The following is a 25,790-nucleotide window of genomic DNA, read 5'->3' as shown; positions in this document are numbered from 1 at the left end:
GTTTTTAGAATTTTCCTCTTTTTTCTGTTGCTGTGCTTTGCTGTGAGTGGTAAATACTGTAGAAGGCTTTTCTCAAAATAAATTCAGTCCATGACCAACCAATCAGCCTCATACAGTTTAGATGGAAGCTTATCATCTAAGATAAAGTGAGGAAACAGAGGAACTAAAGATATATAAGAAACTTAATGAGGTCAGTTAGAGAGGTTACTCCTTACAAATGATAAAGCTGGAAGAAAAACGTTTTATTCTTACTCTGTAGAAAACACGGTCGTAGTCTCAGTGAGGTCGACCATTGGTTTCTGAAAAGATGCCCACCCAACGCGCCCACCTGTCAGTGACCTCAGCTGTTCCTGTACTTATTCACATTTTAGCTGAACTCCTCCTCACCTAATATCATCAAAATGGAGGAGTTGTAAGAAAATGAGGCAAACTTCTTTCAACCAAAAAGAAAAAAGAAAAGAGCTACCAAAAAACCCAAACTGTTTTTTTTTCACCTCTGCTTTGGCTTTATTTTTCAACACCGGAGGTTGCCTCTTGTTTAATATAAGTCTCTCATCTCTAATTAACGTTTGACACATGAAGAAACTAGAGCCTGACTAGTATATCAGGAAAAACAGGCCTCTCAAAGTGCTATGCATGTTATCGGCTGAAGACAATATGTGTTCATCAGGCCCTAGAGCAAAACTAAACTTACTGCGTCTCCTTAAAACAAAATAAAAACTACCACTGCTGTTGGTGAATGGTCATAAAAATATTCTTAAGTGCTTTGAAGCATAATGCCCAGCTAAAGACGACACTGAGAGTGTTGGGAACTGATGAAGGGTCAGTTTCTGCTGCAGCATCTTATCCTCACACCCTTATTGCCAAGTGTAGGTTGTCAAAGAACAACTCTCCTCCTTCCTTTCTCAGTCACAGTCTGGATAGACAAGTGAGGTTCAGAGTTTAGATATATGGATAAAACACAACTCATAACAAGGCCTCTGTGTCTCTAGGTCAGCCAGCTGTCTTACATTTGTCCATACTGCATGCTGCCTGATGGATTTACCCCATTGAAAGTTTATTATTGAACCACATTTAATTAAGAAGCACCTTGTTGGGTTTAAAGTTGTCAAACAATGAGAAGGAGCGCCAGCTTGTAAAGCGCTTTTCTAGTCGTCTGACTACTCAAAGCAGTTTTTACAAAGCAGGTCACACCTACAAATTCACACCCACTCACACACTGATGGCAGAGGCTGCTATGTAAAGTATCAAATTGGGGTTCAGTGTCTTTCCCAAGGACACTTCGATATGTGGCTGCTGGAGCGGGGGGGTCGAACCTCTGACCTTCCGGTTGAGAGACGAGTAACAACCGCTGAACCACAGCAGGGTCTCCTGTGTTTGTTCTGCAGAGTAAAGCTCTGCTTTGTAATCTACAGCTCTATCGGGTTTTTAATGTTAATGTTACAAATGTACACTAGTGGCATATTCTGGAGGTTAATCAGAATGGTATACTTGAACGTGCTGAAACAGGATTGAATATTAATCAGGGGATTCATAATGACACAAAGTATTAATGTACAAACAAAACAGTAAATGAAACTCAGAGGCATCAGAAGGCTTCAACTCAAGTATTGATATTTGACTGTTGGAGACTTTTAAGACATTTGTATATAAGCTTAAAGTAAATGTGGTTAGGCCGCTCCTCACGTCGAAAGAGTCTCATGAGTCTAGTGAACCATAAACAGCACAACAATCTGATATCAGCTGAACTTCATGAGCAAGAGATATTTGAAGATGAAAGATCAGTTGACCAGTTGTCTGTTCTCATATGATCTTTATTGTTCGTTGCATCACAGCTGGTATGTGGCTCTTCCCCTCTGTGCATCGGGGCGGGGTGGGGGGGTTATGTCAAGAGGAATGCCTCCAGCCCCCACCCACCCAGTCATCTGAGGCACACATACCGTGGACACCCCGCTGTACGCAGCATGTCCACACTCACTAACCTTCAGCAGGGAGTTTCACCAGCTCTTGATCAATCCTACATAGTTGTGTTGCGTCATAACTGCCACCATCCTCCCAATATCCTTCCCCAAAGACAGAGGACATCTTTGTATGAACATTTCCAAACTTTCACCATGAAGTTTCTCATGTTTGAGACCATTAACTCTAATGAAATCGCACAGATCGGACTTAAACTTTGAATGATCAATTATGAGAAAAAAAAGTCTCATGAGCTCTTTCAACCCATGTTGAAATGTTGCATTTAAAGGTGTGGACCAACATTTCTCTGTTAAAAATATGACATTTTTGTGTCAGTTATGCACTTTTTTACCTTTTTGAAGAAGTCCAGTCAGATACCAAGATATTGCTTTGTAAAAATATGTACAAACGTGTTTCTACTCGCGCACACAGACATTCTCACCTCCACCCATACACCCAGTACACTGAGGACAGCCATGGCTGAGTGCTGTGATGAATTTATATGTCTTTGTGTGCAGTGGTCATCCATCAGTCCCCGCTCTCCTCTGTGTTCTTGCTCCTTTTTAACGACCCGATCCAGACTACTGCTCATTAAGAATTCATGTCCATCAGATCCCCGACAACTGTCATTCATCAGATATGCTGTTTTTGCTGTTTTTGCTGTTTTTGCAGTCTGCTACATGCAAAAGTCTTAGCCTATAAGTATAAGAGCTGCAAAAGACCAACAGAAGGCGAAACCATCTTTTATTTGCAGCTCAAGCTTAGAGGCAGTACCTTCAATAGGGGTTAACACTTAATGAACACTTAACTTTATTAGTGACAAGCTAAGCTCCCAGAATAAACTTTTGTTACAATGAAGCTAATCAAACTGCTGAGTAAAGGTTTGAGGAAAGCTCTGGTCATGGTTACATGCGGTCCTGTGAGATCTGTCCACATAGTTACTAACTTACAACCTAACTTTTTGAAACAAACACTGACTACAGCTCAACTCGTCCTGCAGCTACCTTACTTCTGCAGCCACACTGAGCACAAAGATAACATGACCAGACGCTCCACTGCAGAATAACAGGCCAAAGTATACCTAATGCAGTTACAGTCTAATAACTGAGGTGGCTTTTGCTGCAAAGGAATTGTGCGTGCTGTGCACTGCACACACAGCATGCTGCAGCGTCCCGTCAGCCTCCTGATCTGTCATCACAGTGTGCGGTTCAGAATCGCACTCCTGACCTTAGCGTTCTGCAGTCACTTCTGCTCTGAGTCTGTCTTCCTCTATATCTGTATCTGTTCTCACGTTGTCACCCGCTGAAAGGAGCGTAGCGACTCGCATCAGTCTGAGCGAGTTGACTTCATCTCTTTCTCTCTTTTTTCCCTCACTCTCTTCCCCCTCCTTTATCCCCCCTCCCCCCCTGCAGCACTGAAGAGCCCGGCAGCCTTTCACGAACAGCGGAGGAGTCTGGAGCGAGCAAGGGTGAGTGTCTTCAGAGGATTGAGTTTCCTTTGTGTGAAAGCTTCTTCCTTACAACAACAAATCACAAAGCATTATCTGAAGTAGAATACACTGTCAGTATGCATATTTCAATGGCTATAAAGCTTTAATAAATGACAAATCATATCATATCTGCCACACAAATAGAAGTACTATTTCAGTCAGAAGCTGCACAGACCCAGCAGTGCTGCTCAGCATTCTTAAGAAGGTTTTAGTAATCACATTCACCTCTGGCTTAAGTTGTGTAATACTATTATTAAGAGTTGATCTCTGCTGATTTAAAGTAATACTTGCTGACTCGTCTATTATGATTTATCACTGATGTATGTCAACCAATAAATGCTTTTGAAATGCTTGTTTAGCAAAGATAGCTTTAGCAACAACAACAACTGTCTCGGGTCAGGAATCACTAGTTATCAATTTTGTTTTGTCAAATCTGTTTATATCATATCATGAAGATATTTCCTTTACATTAATTAGAATGTATTATATTTTTTGTTGTGACCAACTCTGTCAAAATTAAATTAATATTGCAGTTAGCATTAACTGTTGGAATCTTTTTCGAAACATGCAACCTGTATAAAAAAAGAGATAAAGCTGCTTGCAGCTGAGAGTAAATGACTATACATTTGAAATGTAATCATTATGCCTCAAACTAAAAAAAAAACACATGTCCTCACCGGTAACATCAGTACCATCTAGGATTTTTTATTTATTTTCATCATTCAAGCCAAACCCAAACACATGATTTGATTCTTAAACGTATCATTACCATAATCATTTGTTTGACTGGTTCTGTAGTGATACAATTTTTTTTATGTTGATACATTCTTTGCCTCAACCCTTCCACTGTTCTAAACATCTGCTAACGGTGCTTAAATGTTTTTTCATCCCAGACCGAGGACTATCTGAAGAGGAAGATCAGGAGTCGACCTGAGCGCTCTGAACTGGTCAGGATGCACATTTTGGAGGGTGAGTCCGAACACACAAGTCCACTCTTTCTGACTCGGAAGAATAGCTTCAAGAGGTATGAAAAAGTTACCTTTAATAAATGGGACTTTAATTGATAAGGAACCATATTGTAACTTTGAAGGGATAGTTCAGGGGCTGGTTGTAGTTCTGGTACAGAAGCTATGCTGTACATTGCTGCAGATGAGTTTGATTTAGCATAATGACGTGATACATACATTTCGCCAATAGACTAATAATTGTTTTATTTGGAGCGCCGGTAGCCTATCGGTTATGTCGCCCCATGTACGGAGGCTGTGGTCCTCATTGCAACAGTTGTGGGTTCGAGTCCGTTTGCTACATGTCACCCCCCGCTCTCTCCTCCCAACATTTCCTGTCTCTCTTCAGCTATCCTTTCTTACAAAGGCAAAAAAAAAACCTTGTGGATTTTGATATAACAGCATCCAAAACCATCCCTTTAAGGGTAGATAATAAAGTATTTTCTACTCTGTTCTCTCTCAATGGAGATGCTTTCAGACATCTCATGTTGAAGTAAAGGGGGATGTCTTGCTTTGCTGTATTTTTACATAAACCCCCTTGTTGAATAAACTTGTGTGCATGCATGTGTCCTGTCTGTGTCCTCCACAGAGACGTCTGCAGAGCCGTCCCTGCAGGCCAAGCAGCTGCAGCTGAAGCGGGCACGACTGGCCGACGACCTCAACGACAAAATCTCCCACAGACCAGGTCCCATCGAGCTGGTTCACAAGAACATCCTGTCGGTTACCTGCACTGTGCACTCACCACTGGGTAAGCGGAGACATACTCACAAACACAACTCATAGTCACACATGTCTTTGTTCATGGACAGAAGCCTTGAAAGTGTCAGTTGCTTTGTTAAAGCTGTACTAAAAAATTAACAGAAGGTTACAGTCACACACATAAACACAATAACCATGTAGTCAGTTGAGTGTGTAGATAGCATGTTTGCACAAAAACACCAATTCAACATAAAACACAATCAGATGCCAACACGGTGCCACAGTTAGCGCTGTTGCCTGGAGTTGGGGTTTGCATGTTTTCCCTGTGCATGCGTGGGTTCTCTGGATGGATGGATAATATACATATAAAGAAAACAGCACAGTTTTAAGTTAACAAAATAATTCATATTTAAACGAACGTGCAGGTGCAGGGATGCCTCGACACACAACAAAAACTTCACAATAATCAGCTACACTCTCAATCTCACTGTCAAGATAACTTGTAAACAAACGACACCAGCCTTACTTTTAAAGACACAGTGAATTAATTTTACTCATTCTGAGGGGATTCTGATATAAAAAAATTAAAATGATCAAAGTCAGCAAACATCTCCTCCCGGTCCACTTGCTGTCCTTTCTTTATGCACTGAAAAAAATGATTGTCTGTTGAATACACGGCCTCGGGCCTATGAAAGAGTTGAACATCATTGTTTGGAGCTGGTGGGGACACCGCTCTTCCTCTATGCATGTTAGCTTTGCAACCAATGACTGGCCCATTACCTAGCTAACAGCACTTATTATGTCATTGTTTGCATTAGCATCAAATCAAGGAGTTTGTGAATGGTGTCATAGCCTCTATTTGAGCAACATTTATATGACATCTGTCTTTCTCCATGATTCAAAACCAACACCTGTAATTGACAGATTATTCCTGAACTTTCTTGAGCCCTACGGTTTAGGGCAAAGATGAAAACAAAGATGAAACAGATGTCATTGTGTAACCTCTGGCTTAAATGTTACTGCATGAAACCCTTACATGTAATAAATGGTAGATACACCATTACCTTTGTATTTACATCATCCAGGTATCCACACACTCTTGTAATACAGTGTTTTCAGTTCAGAGTCTGATTAGTCAGCTCAGGTTGCATCATACTACTGGATGTTTAAATTTGAATTGATTTATTTAATAGGGACAATGCGATTTAACATAGTTTCAAAATGTACTTGAAACTGATGTGCTGCATAAAGAGTATGAAGCTATTGCTCATTTCCAACTCTTGTCCCCAGTATGTGGTACCATACAAACTTTTGACCAACAACAGACGTGTCCAAACAACAATGTTTGGACATAGTCCTGTGTTGAAACACAGCAGGACATACAGTGTTGTATAACTTCTCTAAAGTTAGTCATGGTTGTTGAGCAATCCGCTAAACAGCTGTGACTTTGCTTGACATGGTAACATTCTGCAAGGAAGCTGGAAGTTGAACTTGTTGTCCTCTTTTCTTTTTTTTTTCTTTTTTTACCAGCCACTGGAGTTTGTAGCAAACGAGTTACAGTAACTCTTGTTTGTTGTTGATTATGAACTCATTTTTTCCCTCTGTTAACAGCTGAAGGAGAGAGCTCGTCTTTAGATGAAGACAGCAGCGACGCACTTTCCCCGGACCAGCTAACCAATCACGACTCACCTGTGAGCGCCGTCCCTCAGCTGTCTCCACCTGACACGCTCACCCAGAACGGGGACATTTCCCTCACACAGGTACCTCCACAGAATCTCATCTTAATCAATTAACAGAATCAAGAGGCTGTCAATAAGATGTTACATTTTTCTTTTAAACACTGTCGCACTTTTAACAAGAGACATATCTTCTCAGTTCCTGACTCAGCGGCCCCCTCCGCCTCCTCCGCCTCCTCCACCCCAGTTGAATGGGTCAGACTCCTCTCCGTTCACAAAATTAACAAACGGGACAGCAGTGCCAGTGACCATTACAAACTCCCGCCCTTCTACCGGACAGGTCAAGGTGCAGAAACATTTATTATTTTCCTTTTGATAATCAAAGAAGCATGACATATCGTCCTGCAGATCGGATGACTTATGAATAAATCTGACCTTAATCTCTATTTGTGGAGCAGCTATAACTGCCTCATCTCTTAATTTCCTCACTGCCTCCCCCCTGACCCCATTTCTCACGCTTTATGTCATACAGTCTCAGTCTAAGACGAGTTCAGACCGTCCTTCACACAGATCCAAGAAAGCAAAGGACAGCAAGCCCAAGGTCAGTAACAGACACTGACACCAGACTTGCAGCTGATCTCTTTATAATGATCTCTCTCCTTTCAAAGTTGTCCAATCTTTCAGGTTGTATTCACTTCCTTTCTTTTCTTCTTTTTTTCATTTTTAAAGAATCAATATTTTGAATATTCAACCATGAAGCTGAAGTTTACTTCAAATCAGCTGGTTTTGGTGTCTCAGAATGCCAGGTTTTCTAAATTCACGTAATGTTTTCACAACTTAACACTGATACAAGGAGAACATAATGTCTTAGGGGAAGAGGGATACAGTTTTGTTCAAAAAGTCATAAATACACCAGAACAGAGACTTGTTGTTTAGTGAAGAGGAAATGGTTCCTCCAAAGCTGAAAGTACATTTTAACCAGTGATCTTTCCATCTACATTTTTGTTTTTTAAATGTCACAAATCATCCACTCATTTAGGCAGATAGTGTAGAATGAATGTACCACGCTCGTCTTATCCTATAGCAGAAACGTTTTTGTTAACCTTTCCATCCTGGATGCAGGTGAAGAAGCTGAAGTACCACCAGTACATCCCTCCGGATCAGAAAGCAGACAAAGAGCAGCCGCCTGCGATGGACTCATCCTACGCTAAGCTTCTTCATCAGCAGCAGCTCTTCCTGCAGTTGCAGATCCTCAACCAGCAACAGCAGCACTACAACTACCACACCATCCTTCCTGCCCCTCCCAAGTGAGTGTCAAGCATGACTGTGTCTATTTGTAGGTGTGTGTGTAAGTGTGTGTGTGTTTGTGCTTGTGATTTTGGCATGAGGGTGAATGACTTTGATGGTTTTATGTGAAGAATCCACTAGTTGCTCCTTTCCTTTTCCTTCTTCATATAAGTTATTACCCATAGTTCTTTTCTGAAGCACAGTACATGTATAAGTTCTGTTAATATCGTAAAAAATATTCTTTCTGAGTTTGGCTTTAGTGGTGTGATGAATTTGTCACTGAATGAAATGTTTTTATGTTTTGAAAATAGAAACCATTGAGATATAAAAAGGAAAGTGTATAAAGAACCTGATAAAAGAGAATGAACTTTGGACATGTAATTAGTTTAATAACTGGAAAAGCTTCTTTTGAAAGTCAACTATATTTGTACCCACCATTACCTGCTGTTATTCTGCATTTCCTGCCACATAAAACTGAACCATCTTCTCCCTCCCCTCAGGCCACTGACAGAGCAGCCTCCCACGACCACTTCCGGCCCTTCCCCCTCCCGCAGCGCTCCCACGACTACCACCCCCGCCACCTTCAATCAGAGCGGGAGTGCCCGTCAGAGCCAAACTGCAGTGGGCGGAGCTAAACCAGTCAGTCTGCCAGCCAACCTGGATGAGTTCAAGGTGAGTGTATCAGACAGCTTCATCCAGTACCAGACGTGAACCTGCCAAGAAGATTTTTAACTTAATACAGTCTTCACAGTAAAATTAATAGTGCTTTTAGTTTTACTGCTGTTTGTGAAAAGAGGTCAGACAATGAGTTTTTCAAACTGACTCATACAAACGATTCCATCTTTAAATGATGACTAAGTGCTTTAAAGACATAAAGAATTGATGGTGCATACTGGCAAGTCAACTTAAAACAAAGGCAAAAATGTGAACAATTTTATCAACTCAATAATTAACTAAAAATGTAGCAACTAAATCTGTTTTCACACATGCACTTGTGAAAATGTCTAGAGAGTTTTAGAAGGACTGCCTCTGAAATCCTCCTGACCTGGCTGTTCACACATACACCTCACAGCGGGGGGCTATCCTGGTCAGACAGTAGAGGGGGGCGGGGGGAATCCTGAGGTAAAAATAACAATGTGGAAGTGATGATGAAGCAACAGAGTCCGCTATACAACGCTATAATGAGAATATTTGCCTTTAAATCAATGCTACTTGTAAGTCCAACAGAATCACACTATCAACAAAAGAGGAAAAAACAACATACTGACAAACACAAAACATAATGCAGCGGTTAAATGTTGTGCATGGAGATCATAGCAGTCACATGCACACAGTCTATGGTTGTGTAACGATCACAGGGAATAATCATCACCATCCCCTCCCACTCACTGTAGGTGAATACTGCTGCGTTCTCACATCAGCTCACTCAGACTTTCTGCAGAAGAAATAATAGGGGACTGTCAGGAGAAATTCCGGATAAGTGAAAAATGTGGCTGTTTGCGTTCTCACATACAGCTCCGTGTTGTTCAAGTGTGAAAATATAAGTTACCTGTGACGTCAGACCACCTTGTCTTTAAAGACGTATTGTATGTTCCCTCTAAAAGTATAACTTATTAAATGATTCTGAACCTTCACCTCTGCATACAGAGTAAGTTTTATGGCATAAATGTTTTCATTTAAGAATTATGTAGAGGCCTGGAGAGGGGATTTTTCTGAAAAATACTTTTTGAATTGTATGTAGTTTCTCTCTAATAGATTTATAAGCCTCATGTGACCCCCTGTTGAGGAGAACTTGAACCCTATTTTGGGAACCTGTAAACCTAATTATGATCCTCTGAACCTTACACTTTCTGTTTTTGTGTCTTTCAGTTATTCTGTTCTCTTTCACTCTGAGTCAGTGCCTGCTCACTGATCTGGTTTCTCATCCTCCAGGTCGCTGAGCTGAAACAGGAATTGAAACTGCGTGGTCTGACTGTCTCAGGCACCAAGAACGATCTCATTGAGCGGCTTCGCAACTACCAGGAGCAAAACGGCGGCAACGCGGCAGCTTTGAAAAATGGCACATCACAGCCCAGCCATCAGGCCACGACCTCGGCTGCTGGCGCAGTCACTTCCTCTCCCGCCATAACAACCACACCTGAGCACCAACCAGATGGAGGGTTTAGGTTATCTCTATCATCACTGGCTCAGGTGGTTCCAGGGCGGGTCATGAGGTTTGGCAGCACCAGCTCCAGCCCTCCCGTGTCACCTTCTCCGTCTGAGAGGTCTTTGGCCGGGATGAGTCCTGATGAGACGAGCTGTAATGGGGACATGTTCGGAGAGATGGTAAGAAACATATGTACATCGTTTGTTTTTGTTAAAGGTCCAGGGAATTTGGCTAGAAAGAACATATAAATGAAATGAGAGATGGATCTTATAAAGTATTGACAAAAACATGTGTGAAAATAAAAGTTAAGAACTTAAAACACTTAAGACTGTTTTGGATGGAGGATAGCAGTTTGATTGACATCTGCCTGGCTCTGCACACAGCAGCACTTTTGACAATCAGTGCAACTCAACAAAATGTTCAAGCCGTCTGAATCAGAGGAAGAAGAAGAGCAAACAACATAAAATGTTATAGATTGGTTACTGAACACTGGTTACAAAATGCTTCGTTATCCATATCATAGTTTGCTGTGAGCATAAACATGCTAGTGCTAAATACCTTAAATGCTACATGAGGCTAATATTTTAAATTTTGATTTCTACAATTCTACAATTCATATTGCAGACGCTTTTATCCAAAGCGACAAACAAACATCAGAGAGTTAGTACAACACAAGCAAGGATCTAGAGAGGAGAGAAAACAACGTCAGTGCAAACAAACAGCTTTAAGTCCGATCAGATACACAGGTGCTGACAGGAAGTGAACAGAGGCAAAGCACAACATCGACGGCTGTTCTTGAGAGCTCTAATCAGTATAGAAACCATCTTAAATATCGCCATTGTCAAAATCATCATCATCGATTTCATGAAAGAGCTGGGTCTTTAGCTTTTTCTTAAAGGTGCAGAGAGACTCTGCAGATTAAATGGAGTTTGGAAGTTTGTTCCACCACCGGGGGGCGACAGAGAAGAAGAGTCTAGTTAGAGACTTAGAACCCTGTTGTGAAGGTTGGATCAGATGCTTTTCATTGGCAGAGTGTAGTGGGCGGGAGGGAGTGTAAACCTGGATGATAGAGTTTAGGTAAGGAGGAGCTGTTTTTTGTCGCTGTTTTGTAAGCGAGCAGCAGAGTTTTAAATTTGATGTGAGCACTGATTGGAAGTCAGTGAAGGCAGAGGAACAATGGAGGGACATGTGCCATGACCAGTCACGCTGCTGCTTTTTGGATCATCTGCTGATTACGAAACAGACAGAAATTCATATTCATGCCTCTACATGAGCAACAAAAGCAACTTTGATTATTTCTGTGTAATCATTTGTAATGCCTGTTACCACTGCCAGACTGCTGTAGGTGTCAGACGAAGTGAGTAACAACATGCTTTCGAAACAGACTTTGTTTAAAAATTCAATAATTAAGATTCTCAAAAGTTAGATGTTTGATCGTTGATATGAAGCAGGATGAGATTTTTCTTCATAGAACACTACTTCTACATGTACAGGACGGATCAGCGTTGTCCTTGTCCACACAAAAAAAAAATAAAGTTCTTCTCATGAGCTTTAAAATATTTTTAGACGCTTAAAGGACACAGAATTAGTAAAACACATTCCTTCTAACCCTTTCCTAACTTTCTCTTCTTGTTTTGTCGTCCACCAGGTGAGCTCTCCCCTTACCCAGCTCACCCTGCACCCATCTCCTCAGCACCCATCCAACGTCGCTCCGCTCTCCCAGTCTCTCTCAAACGTCAAAGAGGAGATCCAGAGCTCCTGCAGCCTCTCTAGGCCATCCCCCTCCTCAAGTCAGCCTCCAGAGCCTCAGCCTGGAGTTGCCATGGACACCATGGACAAAGACCAGATGCTGCAGGAGAAGGACAAACAGATTGAGGAGCTAACCAGGATGCTGCGTCAGAAGCAGAGGCTGGTGGAGACGCTGCGGTCACAGCTGGAGCAGGGCAAGATGTCAGGTGCAATAGTGATAGCAGGAGTGGACAAGAGCAAAACATCCAGAGAGGTTAAACTTCAAACTCTAATAAAAGCCTCTGCCATTCAGCCCCCTGTTTTCCCTAACGGCATTGTGGTGAAGGTGAAGAAGGAGGTGGAGCCTGAAGAGCGGATGGAGGGAGTGACGGAGGAGGAACAGGCGAAGAAACCAGAGCAGCCGATGCAGTGCTCTCAGGAGACCCTCGTCCGGCTGCAGCAGATCCACCGGCTGCAAGTCCAACAGGCCGAACAGCAGAAACAGACGCTGCAGCAGAGTCCCACACAGAAAGTAGCCGAGGCAAAGACAAGCCCTCAAAAGCTGCAACAGCAGAAGAAAGAAGCTCAAATCCTGCTCCATCAGCAGCAGCAACTGCAGCAGCTCATCATCCAGCAGACCCAACAGAAACAGCTGCAGGCCCAGCAGAAGTTAGTGCAGCAGAAACTTGCCCAGCAGAAGCTCAGTCAGCAGAAACTGCAGCTGCTCAAACAGACTCAAGGGCAGGTCCAGCAGAAGAACCAGGTCCAGCTGAAGCAGGTTCAGGTGCAGATCCAGAAGTCTGCGGGGAACCCAGTGCAGCAGAGGAAACAGCTGAAGGCTCAGCACAGGAGGCAGCAGACTGCAGCAGTCACCACACAACAGGTAATGAGACCAAGCAGTGGTAGACATGTAAAGATTATCTTTTTATAGTGACAGTCGTGTTTAAGTTTTTCTTTAAAATACATGAATCTTTGTTAATTAAAAAATAATAATGCCACAAAAACTGATCAATAGTTTGATTTATTTTTCCAGGTGACCCCTGTCGTCATCAACCAACAGAATGGCACTCAGATCCACACTCAGGCCATTTCATTAGATCTCCTCAAGGCCAACGGTGCGCCAACACTCGTCACCGACAGCAACGGAAACCACTACCTGATCGCCCTCACCAGTAACACGCCAGATGGGCAGAACGGCGTGTCCTCACTGGCCAAAACAAATGGACGCATCACACTGCAGGTACATATTAAACTGTGATTGTGTGATGTGCTGCTCGGGGGTTTATAGCATCACAGGTAATCCTTTTTTCTGCTCGCTCTCTTCTTGTAGAGATTGCAGTCGACTCCGAGTAAACTGCCCAGCACTGAAAGCAAATCAAAAGAGCAGCCAGAGGCGGAGCCTGTGAGCCAACCAAACAAAAAGGTAGGGGAAAAAACTGTTCTTCCTATTGAATGTTTATATCTATGAGGACAAAAGTGACTTTTTACCAAGTTGTTTGTGATCAATTGTTTCTTTTCTGTTTTACCGCTATGCATTAATACCCGTTGATTCTTTCTTAGTTGATCATATCTTCTGTTGTTTTCTCTTTTGCTGCACATATTTGAACATTAGTTTTGAATGTAGACATAGACATAGTTTAATGTTAAATAATATACACATCATTGCGGTGTTGCAGATCACAAATCCCACGATTCAGATCGGATCACAGGTTTTTTCAGGGATTGGATCTTTGTAACCCCCCCCATCACAGTCATCAATTGTACAAACAAACAAATAGCTGTTACCTGCATGATGGGATGAGAGTGAACGCAGAAAAGACAAAGCAGCGTTTGAAACAAAGTAACAACACACAATCATTCAGATTCAGATTCTTTATTGTCCCACAAGGGGAAATTTGTGTCACAGTAGGAGCACACAGAAGACAAGAAACACGAGGAATACATCACCATAAAACATAAACCAAAATGAATTCAAAGAAACAGACAACACAGCAAAATAGAAAACCAAATAAAATCAGTCAAGAGTTCATACCAAAATGGGAATTCCTACAAAGTTCTGATTATAAGGGGTTTGAATCAGACACACATCAAGACCCAGATTCAGATTTAAAAACAGACAAACACGACACAAGAGCAGCGCCCCTAGTATGAAGTTTATCAACGCTTTGTCTTTATTTCTGTCTGTGAAACATTTTTTTTATATTTTTTAAAAGAATAAAATGTCTTAATGTTTTTGTACAGCCGGTTCAAACGGCTCTAATCAAACGCTGCCATCTTCTCACTCAGTCTCTGCACAGGGACTGAGCTGTTCTAGGCTACACCGTGTTTAGACATTTTACATAGATCAGCGTAACCATGGGGCGAGATCCTTTTCACCACTAATACATCAGTGCAAACGATTCAATTTTACAGACAATCACAAAAATAAAAACCTCCATAACTGTATAATTTCTTTGCACCAATAAGAATGTAGACGGCAGCTGTTTTTATTTACAAATGTACATTTCTTGTGCAAAACAAAAATATAAACATATAGAGTGATTTGATTAGAGGTTTAAAACGTCTTTTCTCTCCTCAAGTAGTTACGTCTGTCTGCCACTAGGTGTCAGCACAAACACAGGAATCATACAATGTGAAACAGCAGCCTGTTATTCAGAAATAAGACCTAAGAAGCCATTCACAAATCAACATTCATCATATTAAACTCATGACTCTGCCTCTCTCTTTACTTAGGGACAGAAGGCGGGGCTTCACCTGGACACCAATGGTTCGCCCCAACCCAGCCTATCAGCCACCGCTCCGCCCAACCTGCAGCCTTTCTTTGACGACGTGTCAGACAGTGAAAGCCAAAGCAGCTTACTGTCATCTCTGAAGGTAAGACCACCTCCGTCTTCTCCATCTACGGCCTTGTGTTGTAAACCTCATTAACTTATTTCTCTCTTTCCTTCTCTTTTCTGTTCATCTCATCTCTTCATCACTCCACCCGGGCAGAGAGAGGAGGTGTGTCCGCCTTATGACCGGCACACACTCTTCACCCCTCCCTCTCCCAAACCCAACACCTCCCTTCCTGCTCAACGCTCAAAAGTATGTCTCCCCAGCTCGCCTTTTTTTTCTTTCCATCTATTCTGCAGTTTTGTTCCGTTTCTGTCTCCTCCTTCATTTTTCCGTCTGAGTGTCTCGCACTGAGCTGTGTGCTCATTTTACTAAACTAAAGGCGGTTGGAAATGTGTAGACAGAGAGGTTTCAGTGGTGGATTTGATTTAGAGTGAGCTAATGCTTCACTGTTGTTGTTTTCCATTTCTCTGTAATGTTAAGATGAAATACCCTCATTGCTCAAACCACAACTCATGTGGTCTGATAAAGCTTTATGAAACTTCTGTACTTCCCCCTGCTTTAATGACTCAAGACAAACACTGGTTTCAACTTGTCATTTCTTTTGAACAGGCGATATATGTAATTATAAAACAGATTTAAAATTAATCAGAAGGTATCATCTAACCTTTTAAATCACTGATTTCAAAACTTTAACCACATTGGAAAACAAAATACATTTTTAATAGCTACATGTTTTACACATTCTTGATTAAAGACAACAAAGAAAAAGTGCTGCAGCATAGAGTATATGAGGAGAGGTTGTTAGTTTCAAATGTGAACGCTGTGCCTTCAACACTTCTTTTGGGCAGCAGAGGGGTCTCTCCTCTGGTGCAAAAGAATATAGATTTTAGGCAAGCCTAGCAGACATTGACTCTTCTTCTAAATACACACACTGTGAGATTTTAGGTACATTTTTATTTGATTTTGGAATTGCACCACTGATTTGAAACCAGGCTGAATTTTATCCTAATGTGTGCCGTGTAGTGTAGAGGGGGGCACAAGTTTAATTTAATCAGAAATTAGAAACAGGGTAATTAGAGAGAAAACAATCTAAAGTTTATGACTGTTTTAAGCTCAGGTTTTCTATGCCAGTCGAGTTGTGTTTTCATGTGTTCTCGGTGGCTGACTGATGACGTGTTCTCCTCTGTTAGCAGGAGAATGGCGTGAACAGTCAGCAGATGGACGACCTGTTTGACATCTTACTGAAGAGTGGAGGTAATAAATGTTTTTCAAACATCAGCGACAGAAAGACTTTTCTCAAACTTCTATTTGTTAATGATGTATTCTTTTTTCTGTTTCTTCCTACAGAAATCCCCGGCTTCAAGTCCAACCCTGACCCCTCCCTCACCCCACTTTCTGACCCGCCTTCACCTGCTTCTCCCCCATCCCCCCTCCATCTCTCCCCTCCCACCCCCACACAGCCCCTCCTCTCCCCTCAGCCCTCTGTAGGCGAGCCCTGCACAGGCAGTGCCCGCCTGGAGGACTTCCTGGAGAGCACCACTGGCGCCCCGCTGCTGGGGGTGGAGCCCGACGGCGGCCTGACGCTGATCGACGACCTCCACAGCCAGATGCTGAGCACGCACAGCATCCTGGACCACGCCCCTTCCCCCATGGACACTTCCGACCTGGGCTTCTCCCCTCACTCTACGGGGCTGGACTTTGGTGACCCCACCTTGGACAGCATGGACTGGCTTGATATCTCCATGGTGGGAAGCAGCGGTGTAGGGAGCGGGGGCAGCGGAGGGGGGAGAGGAGGAAGAGGAGGGGAGGTCGCTGGTGACGGAGATGGAGGGACGAGCCTGACCCCGCTGGCGCCACACACTCCACCCAGCGTGTTCTCGGCCGACTTTCTGGACAGCACGGACCTGCAGCTACACTGGGAGTCGTGTCTGTAGCCCCGCGCGAGGACTGACGGGCGCTGGCTCACACTGTGTACACGCTGCGTCTTTATTTCATGCACATACTGAAACCTTTTCTATGCTGTCTCTACCACTGCGGGGGTCACTGGCACATGCAAACACGCACACATTTACTCAGTTTTCCTTGTCTTTTACTTGCTGTTACTGATCGCAGGATGAGGTGAAATAAGCAAATGAAATTCTATGAGGATCCAACAAGCAGACGGGTTAAAATCCAGGCTGGTAAAATCCCACTTCATGTGTCCTGAGCTGCATTTCAAGCAAGTAAAAGTGAACCAGCAGAACTGTAGGTCACTGTAATACAATTGTTCAACTCCTGGAAACAGTTTGACGGATTAGAGCTGAGGATGGACCGTCAGTGACGTTCACTCAGGCTCTTTGAGATATCAGAGTGCGTGTGTCAGTGCCTCCTAAACTTTGCACTTATGCTGAATCTGATTGGTTTAAAGGGTGTGTTCAGGTCACAATCGTAACGCTGCCTGGTGAGGCTGACTGAGAGTCACCATGTATTCTTTTGATCAGCTGAGCTGTTGATGGTGTGAAATGGAAGGCAGCTGTCGGTGACCTCGTCGCCTCACAGCGGCAACCTGAACCCCGCCCACACTAGTCAAAAAAACCCAACCATCACTGGTTGACAGTTGCTATTGGAATGAACCATATCATTGGCAACAGTTTGAATTGAAGCCTCGTTGGAGGTTGTGTATTATTGGTAACATTATGGTAGGCCACTGTGTATTGCTGTATATGGGGTGTATATTATCAATTGTCCATAAGACTATTTTTCTTTGCTGGTTGCTTTAGAGTCGAGCTCGCCGGCTGGGGAACATAGGGTGAGGGCGGGGCTTCCAAAATACTTGGACCTTGTCATTTTTTAAAGAAAAAAAAGTTTAAAAAAAAAATAAAAACATATAATAAAAAGTCTAAAGAGTCTGTTTTTCTTTCACATTCTTTACCAAGATGAACCCATGATGCAAAGTCCTATTACATATTGACTTGTAAAGTCTACTGGGATGCTTTTTATGTTTGATAAAATCCTGGTGATAAAGAATAAGACCACAAGAGGGTGCCATTGTAAAGAAATCAGCTGTCAGGAACCAGCATGTAGAAGGCTTTACGATCCCAATACACAAACAAATGTGGCTTCACTGTATAATTCCTACAGTTCCAGTTCCACACAGAAGAGGTCTTTGACAGTATAATAAAAAGTCACTTTCCCTTTCTCTTAGAGAGAATGTTTTTGTTTATTTGACATTATTTAGTAGGATCAGCAAGTTTGTTTGCATGAAAACCTGCTTTCCCCCTTAATGCCTGATCATCAAAATGTCTTCTTCACGTTTATTTCTGCATTGAGTTGATATTTTCTCACAATTTTTATGTTATAAATGACTTTTAACATCAAGTTTTAATGTTCCAGGCACTGAGGACTGATTCATTTTACTGCTTGAAAGATTTTAAGCCAAACACGCCCCTGCTGCCATTGTAAGAAGATTACAGATGAAGAATCTTGATGTAAGTTGTTTTTTTACCGTTCAGTTGTGACTTCTCTGCTCTCATGAATTACTTTTTAATTACATATACAATTAATGAATGTTATGTGTTGTGTGGTAAATCATACCAACTGCAGTCGAATCAAATGTGAGGAAAAGTCGTTCTCTAAAACACGTGTGTAGCACTTTTTAATGGGAGCTGAATATCGTGTTTGATAACAAGACCCCCCTTCCCAAACAAAGTTTTATTTTCTCCTGGCAAACCCCCTTAAAGAAACAGACACAAAAGCAATTTCAATATTCTGGGAGCTCCATAGTTTGGTCTTCATTTATAAAAAAAAAGCCAATAACCGATTTTTATGTATTTATTGATACAGTTTACATTTACAGGGACAATGCATATTCATAACATTTCTTAAATGCGCCAGTTTACTCATTTTTAACTGTAGACCCTGGGCAAGTGAATGACAACACATAGACAGGTATGTTTAAACAGAGCAGCAATACAGTACACTAAGCCGGGCACATATATACAACAATATTCATTCAACCTGTATTTATTCTCAAGGAATCATTGAGGGCAAACCCTCATTTACAATGATGTCAAGATTACAATTTTAAAAAATAGATGACCAAAATAAACAAAGAAAAAACGCATAGACATATTTCACAATCCAGTCAATATTTTACATTCTAGTCAATATACGATCCAGTTCTTAAACCTTAAAGGCTAACATCCGAGAATTTACTCATCAAAGTGTATTTGGTCTATATATAGTATGTATATATATATATATAGTATATATGTTCAGTTAAACCTTTGTGATTCCCGAGGAAGTTGTGTTACAACAAGTTATCTTCATAGGTTTTTTGTTGTTGTTGATTAAATTGTCTACATCCCGCCATCATCGATCTAATGCTCTGAGAAAAAAAATAGAAAAATTCTCTCTAATCTGTGTCTGATTTAGGCCGTTAATAAGTGTGTCCATTCATCTTCTGCCACTAGCTGAATTTAACACATTGACTCATGTGATGTCACTTGAGTCAGCTTTGGGTGGAAGAAGACTGCAACTTTGAATATCACAAAAATGTGGTGCTTGTGTAGTTAGTACAAAATGACTTTAAAAGACCTCTATATCCTGTCGCTCATCCCTGCTGGAGGCTACGTGAGCTGACACGGATCTCAAAACGCAATCACTGGCAGTTCTTCTGCATTGTGGGTAATGTAGGCGTGGATGTTTTAACATTAAAGACTAATGGTTGGATTAAAAAGGCAGCTTCTTCATACACAACCTAAATCTGACCCTTTTTGTCTTCAAACAAGCTTATCATCTACATTTATTTCTAAAAGGAACTTTGAAAAAAAAAAAATGTGTCAGTGATCTTGAACATCAGAGCTGGATGTCAGGGTCGGAATCAAACAGATGTCTTTCTCGTACCATCAATTTCATCGAGAACAGTCCTGCAGAGACCAATCCCCCAGTAATAGAAGCATCTTTCTACCTGAAGACAAAAACTAAACAATTAGAGCGAGTAATTAGAGAGCTCTTGTTTTGAAGAGTGAGTGTGAAGCGACCTCTCCATCATCTCCTCCTCCCTCTCCTCTTCTGAAAAAGGATTTCTCTGCAGCATCGGACCCATCAAACTCTAACGCCCCACTTGACTCTCTCGCTCCCCTCTTCAGCCTTTCAAGTCTCACAAGTCCAGCCCCTCATCATCATCCCTCAAAGACCCTGATGAGCCCTCAGTAGCCCTCTCACACACACACTCATACATACTAAGTCCAGCACGTACAGATATTCAATGCACAGCACGCAAACATGCAATCAGCTCAGTACGCTCAAAGATTCACTTCACGCACACACACACACACACACAGGTCACAGCAGCTCCCCTGTGCCGCATCACTACCATCTCTCTCTCTTTCCCTCTCTCGCCCGTACACAGAGCAGATTGAAGTCCCGAGGCCATGCTGCTAATTAACTACAGTGAGCTCCAAAGGGCCGCAGCCACGAGGGCTAAGATCTCCTCTGTAGCCCACATCCCTCTGACAGGAGGCCCCCGCTCTGCAGCCAGCGCACACACATGCTTTTTAATCACACATGCTTGTACAAAAGTTGATCAGCAAACGGTGAAGGCTGTGAGAATTAAACACAATTACAACTTTTCCTAAATATTAATGAGTGTAAAATCCAGCTGTTTCCGTCATTTCAGATATTTATTTATGAACAGATGGTGTAGGAGCCATAATGTGGATTTTCAGCCCTGTTGATTATTTGTTATGTTTCGATCCTTATATGGTTTTGATATAATTTCCGGTACTTTGCAGTGGGCGTGTTTTTACCTTATTCTTTAGACAGAGAGGGTGAGTGGGTTTGAATATTTTGGGCTTTCTCCCTTTTGAAGGACAGATCAGACTTTAGGGAAATAAACATTTTAGATTTCTTCCCTAGAGTCGGATAAAAAGATCAATAGCGACAAAGTGCAATTAAGTCCCACCAATACCAGAGGGGAATCCAATCTATCCTTCTCCGGTGACATTTATTGTCTGAAGGTGCCTCTTTATCACTTTTCATCTACATCTACATTCAAAGAAGTTGGGACGTTGTGTGAAGACTAGTCTAGTCTTTTTGAAATAAACATGGCAAGGGGTTTACGACTCCATGAAAGACTGCGCTGGCACACTTTAAAATGAATATTATTAGCATAAAATTGTAAACAATCTGTGGATTTTATCATCTACATTAAATAATGTTATTTAAAAGACTTAGAGAATCTGAATAGATCTTTGTATGCAGGACTCAAGGCCAAAAAACAATATTGGGTGGCGGTGATGATCAGTCCCGCAGACGACACTGCATCAATTATAGACACAGTTCTATAGTGGAGGTCACTACACCGGCTCAGGATCTCTTCAAATATTATCTTTTAAACAAGGTTCATCGCTGCACTCACAGATGCTAGCTGAAACTCTACCATGCGAGGAGGAAACTGAAACAAACCATATCCTCCGCTGCCTTCTCTGGTTCTTGGCTCATTTCACTTGAACTTGGGCAAAGTGGAAAACTGTCCTGAAGTCTGACGAGTCACATTTTGGGTGTCTTTTTGAAAATCCTGGAAGCCTAATGAGGAGAGGAACCATCAGATGATCTCACTACATAGAAACCTCTACCATCAGTTTGTGAATGGGTGTTAACGTGTAGGTGTGACATGCGGTGTAAAAGTGCTTTGAGTAGTCAGAAGACTAGAAAAGAGCTATACAAGCTCAAGTCCATTTACCATTTACCATCATTCTCCAACAAATACAGCATCAGGCAAAGGGACACTTTTAATATTTTTTCAAAGGCTTACAAGTTGCGACAAGTAAACAGAAACAAGAAAAGAAACTGAAACTTTTCAGGTTTTAGTTAAAAGAACTCACACACAGACCCAATTAGTTCTGCCAATCAGATCTTGTGCTCATTTTACCTGTAATAAGAACGAAAACGTTGCTTTTGTTTTTTGGAAATGTTTGCTCAACCGAACCACTCCATGTTTGAGAAAGAGCAAATGTTTCTCATGGGGTCTCCGTCTCCTTTTTCTGTATGATGTGGTATGATGCAAGAGGAGCAGTCAGTGGATCACGCTGTGACTGTTCTGCCTTTGATAGCAGAGGATGTGAAGGCTGACATTTGCACGGGCAGGGGGAGATGGAGCGGGGGGGGGGGGGGGGGGGGGGGTTGACTGAGGAAAGTGGGTGTCAAAGAAGGTGGAGGGTGCTGAGAGAATAGCAGGAGTGTTTTGTTCTACACCTGTTTGTCTGAAAGACAAGAGAGTACATGGTTAAAAGGGGAAGAGTGAGCAGCTACATTATCGCTGTGAACATAGAATAGAATAAAATAGAATAGAATAATAGAATAGAATAGAATTACTTTATTGATCCCAAACTGGGAAATTGTGGCGTTACAGCAGCAGGTTATCCAAACACACAATATTAGCAAATAAACACAATATAATATTAAATACAAAGTAAATAAGCACTAAAAAAAATATCAAAACTAAGAATGAGAATATATACATCCAGGATTTACTTAGCATTACTTCTAGTCTTAAATAGGAAAGATTAAAAACAACATACTTTGCTGGAGGTAGATGTAAATGTGCAAAAAAACAGAGTTGTAAATGAACATGCTGACAGAACCCAAAGTGTTTTGATCCACAATTATAATAATCTTAGTTATAACAATCTCTTGTTAGTCGTTAGGCCAGGTGACATTTTTAAACCAACCATATGAAACTTTTCATCCTTAAAATAGAAGTGTCAACCACTTGACTTCTGTGTGATTTCCTTCACTCGCATAAAACGTATGTGACACTGAGCTGCTTTGACATGAAAGAGTTTAGAGCAACAGGATGTTCTCTGTTCAAATGAAAGGGTGCTGTTTACATACGTGCAAAAACAGCATTGAGATTTGATGTTTGTGAGCTACATTATCGTACTGAAATCCATCCTCAATTCACAATTTAATTTCATATTAAGCAACTGGATAAAAGAATAACCCTGACATGTAAACCTCGGGGGGAACACACTGGCTTTTTCGAGGGGCGGCTGCACTCATGGTCGACCAGTGATTATGTAATCGAGGTCTTTTAACATAACCTTGGGACAGCTAAACTGTGTGAGGGAGAGTTACATAATGCACCCATGTTGGCCTGGTTTAAAGGTTTTTGGTTTTAACGGGTTGGGAGGAAAAAGTTGCTTTAAATGTTTATTTAATGTGGAATAATATCTGTAGTCCATGTGAGTCCAGAACTGTAGAGGTTTAAGACGTAAAAAACAACATTGTAGCTTGGCCCCATCACATTCAGTGTCAGTTCTTTCCTAGATCAATGGATCTGCATTAGCAAACAAGAGGCGTCAGACAGTTTGACACGAAGGTGGAGCCGACTGAAGTCATGAGACCAATGAGAAAAGAAGGTTTTCTTCAGAGAATGATCAGTTTATGACAAGAAAAGCACAGGGTTTTTTTTGCAAAGGGTTACTTTTGTTCTTCTGTTCCCAACATGAAATAGGTTTCATGAATCAGTTCAACAGTTCACTGTTTCTGTGTCACTGATCTTATATTGGAAGGGTGTGAAACACTGATTGGTTCCATTGAGAGCACAACATGGAAGTAGGTTCATCACAACGTCAATTAATTGAGCGGTTGTGTCCAAACAGCCCTGAGCTCTCTCTCTGCGATTGGAGGGAAGCTTCGGTTCAGGCGCTGATGTTAGCGACAGAACAGAGACGAGATCAGGCCTATGTAGTGAGAGCTCTTTTATTATTTAGTAGATTGTATAGAACAGTACTAGGATTTTTAAGTAATATGGTGTATGGAATATCTTTAAGGGACATGTACTGTGTGTTTCTTAAACCCACTGGCCTTGCTGCATATTACATTATCCCATTATGTCTAGTTTGATCGCTCATCTCCTCATCTCAAATGATCTCAGGCAGGAGTGAAATCAGACATTTCCCCATCAGAATGAAGCCCTCATCATTAAGGTGGAGGGACTGGATACAGTAGCAAGCTTTGGGACGAACACCCCTCATCTGAGGAAACAAAAAGTCAAACCATTTATATTTCACATAAATATTACCAAGCTGAATCAAACAGAGTGAGGCTGACTCATTAAATCTCTGCCTAATGAGGAAAACAACGCTTACCTGCCAGTTTCTTCACCTGTGTTTCTTATTTTGAATTAACATTTTTGTTTCTCACTAGTGTTTTATGATTTCTTTCTTTTTTAACAACCAACCCTATATCGAATGAGCATGAACAGTTTGAAAGCATTGGATCCTGAACATAACGTAAACTGTGTAGCTGCTTAGGATCCTTTATGTTAACCCCAAAGTATATCCATACAGTAAAGGATGGAGTCCATTGGTTACTTAAGGGGTGTTTTGAAGCCCAGGATTGCGGTTGCCATATTGAAAATGCTATCTCAGCTGAACTTTTGTCAACCTCGTAACAGACAAAGAGGTGGAGCTGAGGCCTTCTGGCAAACCGCTAGAATGCGCCTGCTCACATATCAGCCATGCCCTTAATTATGTAAAGCTTGTGTCCTTTGTAAAATCAAAACAGATACGTCATTTTTTTTAAATCACCCTAAGTACAGTGTGCAAAAAAGACGTCAACTCTTCAGACCAAGACACTTTCTTTGTACCAGGCTGTCAACTTGTTTGTTTCTCTTTGTCAAAATGGTGATTTTAACATTGGTGTGTATGTGACTGCCGGGCTTCTGGAGCCACCCTCAAGTGGACACTTGAGGAACTGCAGTATTTTGCACTTGTACATTGTCTTTCTTTTTCAGCATCAGAGGTTGCCACTTGTTTAATACATTCAGGTAATAAAGCGTTACTTTAAGCATCTTCCACGATGAACACACGTTGCACGTCCACAGTAAGTCAGCAGACTTACTGATGGAGGATTCAAAAGCCCACTCTCACTGCACACACTGTGGTTTTGGACAGTGCTCAGTGTAGCAGACCCTCCACGAGAGAAGCACACCACAAACTGATGTTGGGAAAGGGTAACAAAATACCAGCAAACAGTCTCCCTGGGTAATTCATCTGGAAGACCTATTTGTTCTTCAAGGCTAAAAATACCTAAATTCAAACAAGGTTCAAATGTAGCAGCCCCAGCACCAATTTACTTGTTTGTGTTATTGTAATAAGAAATGAATTACATTCCAAGAATAATTAATAACAACTTTGGTCGTATTTTTAACTTAGTAAACACAAATGCAGACCAGTGTGAGCTGCTCTAATCAGCATGTTCATGAAAAACTGGGAAGCTGTGGCTCAGTGGTAGACTCGGTCGTCTATCAATCAGAGGGTTGGTGGTTCACTTCCTGTTTCTGAGCGTCTCTTTGGCAAGACACTTGACCAAAAAGCTCCTGAGTGGCAAAGACTATAGTGTGTGAATGTGTATGAATGGGATTAGTACATACTGGTGGGCATTGGACAGAGCACCTCTACCATCAGTGTAAAGTGTAACAACGCTTTATGTGATGAGAAGACAAAGTGCTACATAAATATTCTAATCCAATTGCCCTTATACAAGTTTCAACTACCCTGTATCTAAGGGCTTGTTGAGTTGTAAAAAAAAAAAAAAAACCCGCCATACTGTGTGTGCTGATAAAGAAATTAGCTATTCAGACCAAATTTCTTTATTGAACCAAGCTATGAACAAGATTAATTCATGCTGTCAACATGGACATTTTAACATGGTTACTAATGGGACTTGCAGGGCTTTTGCAGGCAGCCTCAAGTGGACACTCAAGGAACTGCAGGTTTTTTCGCACTTCCACATTGGCTTCATTTTACAACAGTCAAGTTTACCACTATATATTATTAAAGTAACTAAAATTGAATTGGCACTAGCTTTATTAAAGTAAGAAGAAAACAACACCAAATGGAAATTCAGTAGAGGAAGGAACCATTGCTTAGGTTATCTTGCATAAACATCCCTGGTTCTATTTTCATTATGCCATCTTT

General features: G+C 41.6%; 1 protein-coding gene across 12 annotated transcripts in view; it reads left to right on the top strand.

The window, feature by feature from the left end:
• Window positions 1–17,706, top strand: part of mrtfab (myocardin related transcription factor Ab) — a 51,470-nt gene extending 33,764 nt beyond the window's left edge. For 6 of the 12 annotated variants that reach the window (XM_061028709.1, XM_061028718.1, XM_061028720.1 and 3 more), the window contains 16 exons: window positions 3,372–3,427; window positions 4,342–4,417; window positions 5,042–5,200; window positions 6,763–6,911; window positions 7,027–7,173; window positions 7,360–7,428; window positions 7,950–8,134; window positions 8,615–8,786; window positions 10,047–10,439; window positions 11,909–12,871; window positions 13,022–13,228; window positions 13,319–13,411; window positions 14,722–14,862; window positions 14,980–15,072; window positions 16,014–16,077; window positions 16,171–17,706. In XM_061028709.1, the coding sequence (XP_060884692.1) occupies window positions 3,372–3,427; window positions 4,342–4,417; window positions 5,042–5,200; window positions 6,763–6,911; window positions 7,027–7,173; window positions 7,360–7,428; window positions 7,950–8,134; window positions 8,615–8,786; window positions 10,047–10,439; window positions 11,909–12,871; window positions 13,022–13,228; window positions 13,319–13,411; window positions 14,722–14,862; window positions 14,980–15,072; window positions 16,014–16,077; window positions 16,171–16,757 (3,554 nt within the window). In that variant the 3' untranslated portion in view covers window positions 16,758–17,706. Of the gene's footprint in view, window positions 1–3,371; window positions 3,428–4,341; window positions 4,418–5,041; window positions 5,201–6,762; window positions 6,912–7,026; window positions 7,174–7,359; window positions 7,429–7,949; window positions 8,135–8,614; window positions 8,787–10,046; window positions 10,440–11,908; window positions 12,872–13,021; window positions 13,229–13,318; window positions 13,412–14,721; window positions 14,863–14,979; window positions 15,073–16,013 lie in introns of all 12 variants that reach the window. The other 6 variants (XM_061028710.1, XM_061028721.1, XM_061028712.1 and 3 more) reach the window with 5 other exon arrangements.
• Window positions 17,707–25,790: the final 8,084 nt, after the last annotated feature.

Source organism: Labrus mixtus, chromosome 21 (assembly GCF_963584025.1).
Source record: "Labrus mixtus chromosome 21, fLabMix1.1, whole genome shotgun sequence".
Lineage (NCBI taxonomy): Eukaryota > Metazoa > Chordata > Actinopteri > Labriformes > Labridae > Labrus > Labrus mixtus.
The sequence above is the reverse complement of the archived record's forward strand: the minus strand, read 5'-3'. Positions and strand labels throughout refer to the sequence as shown.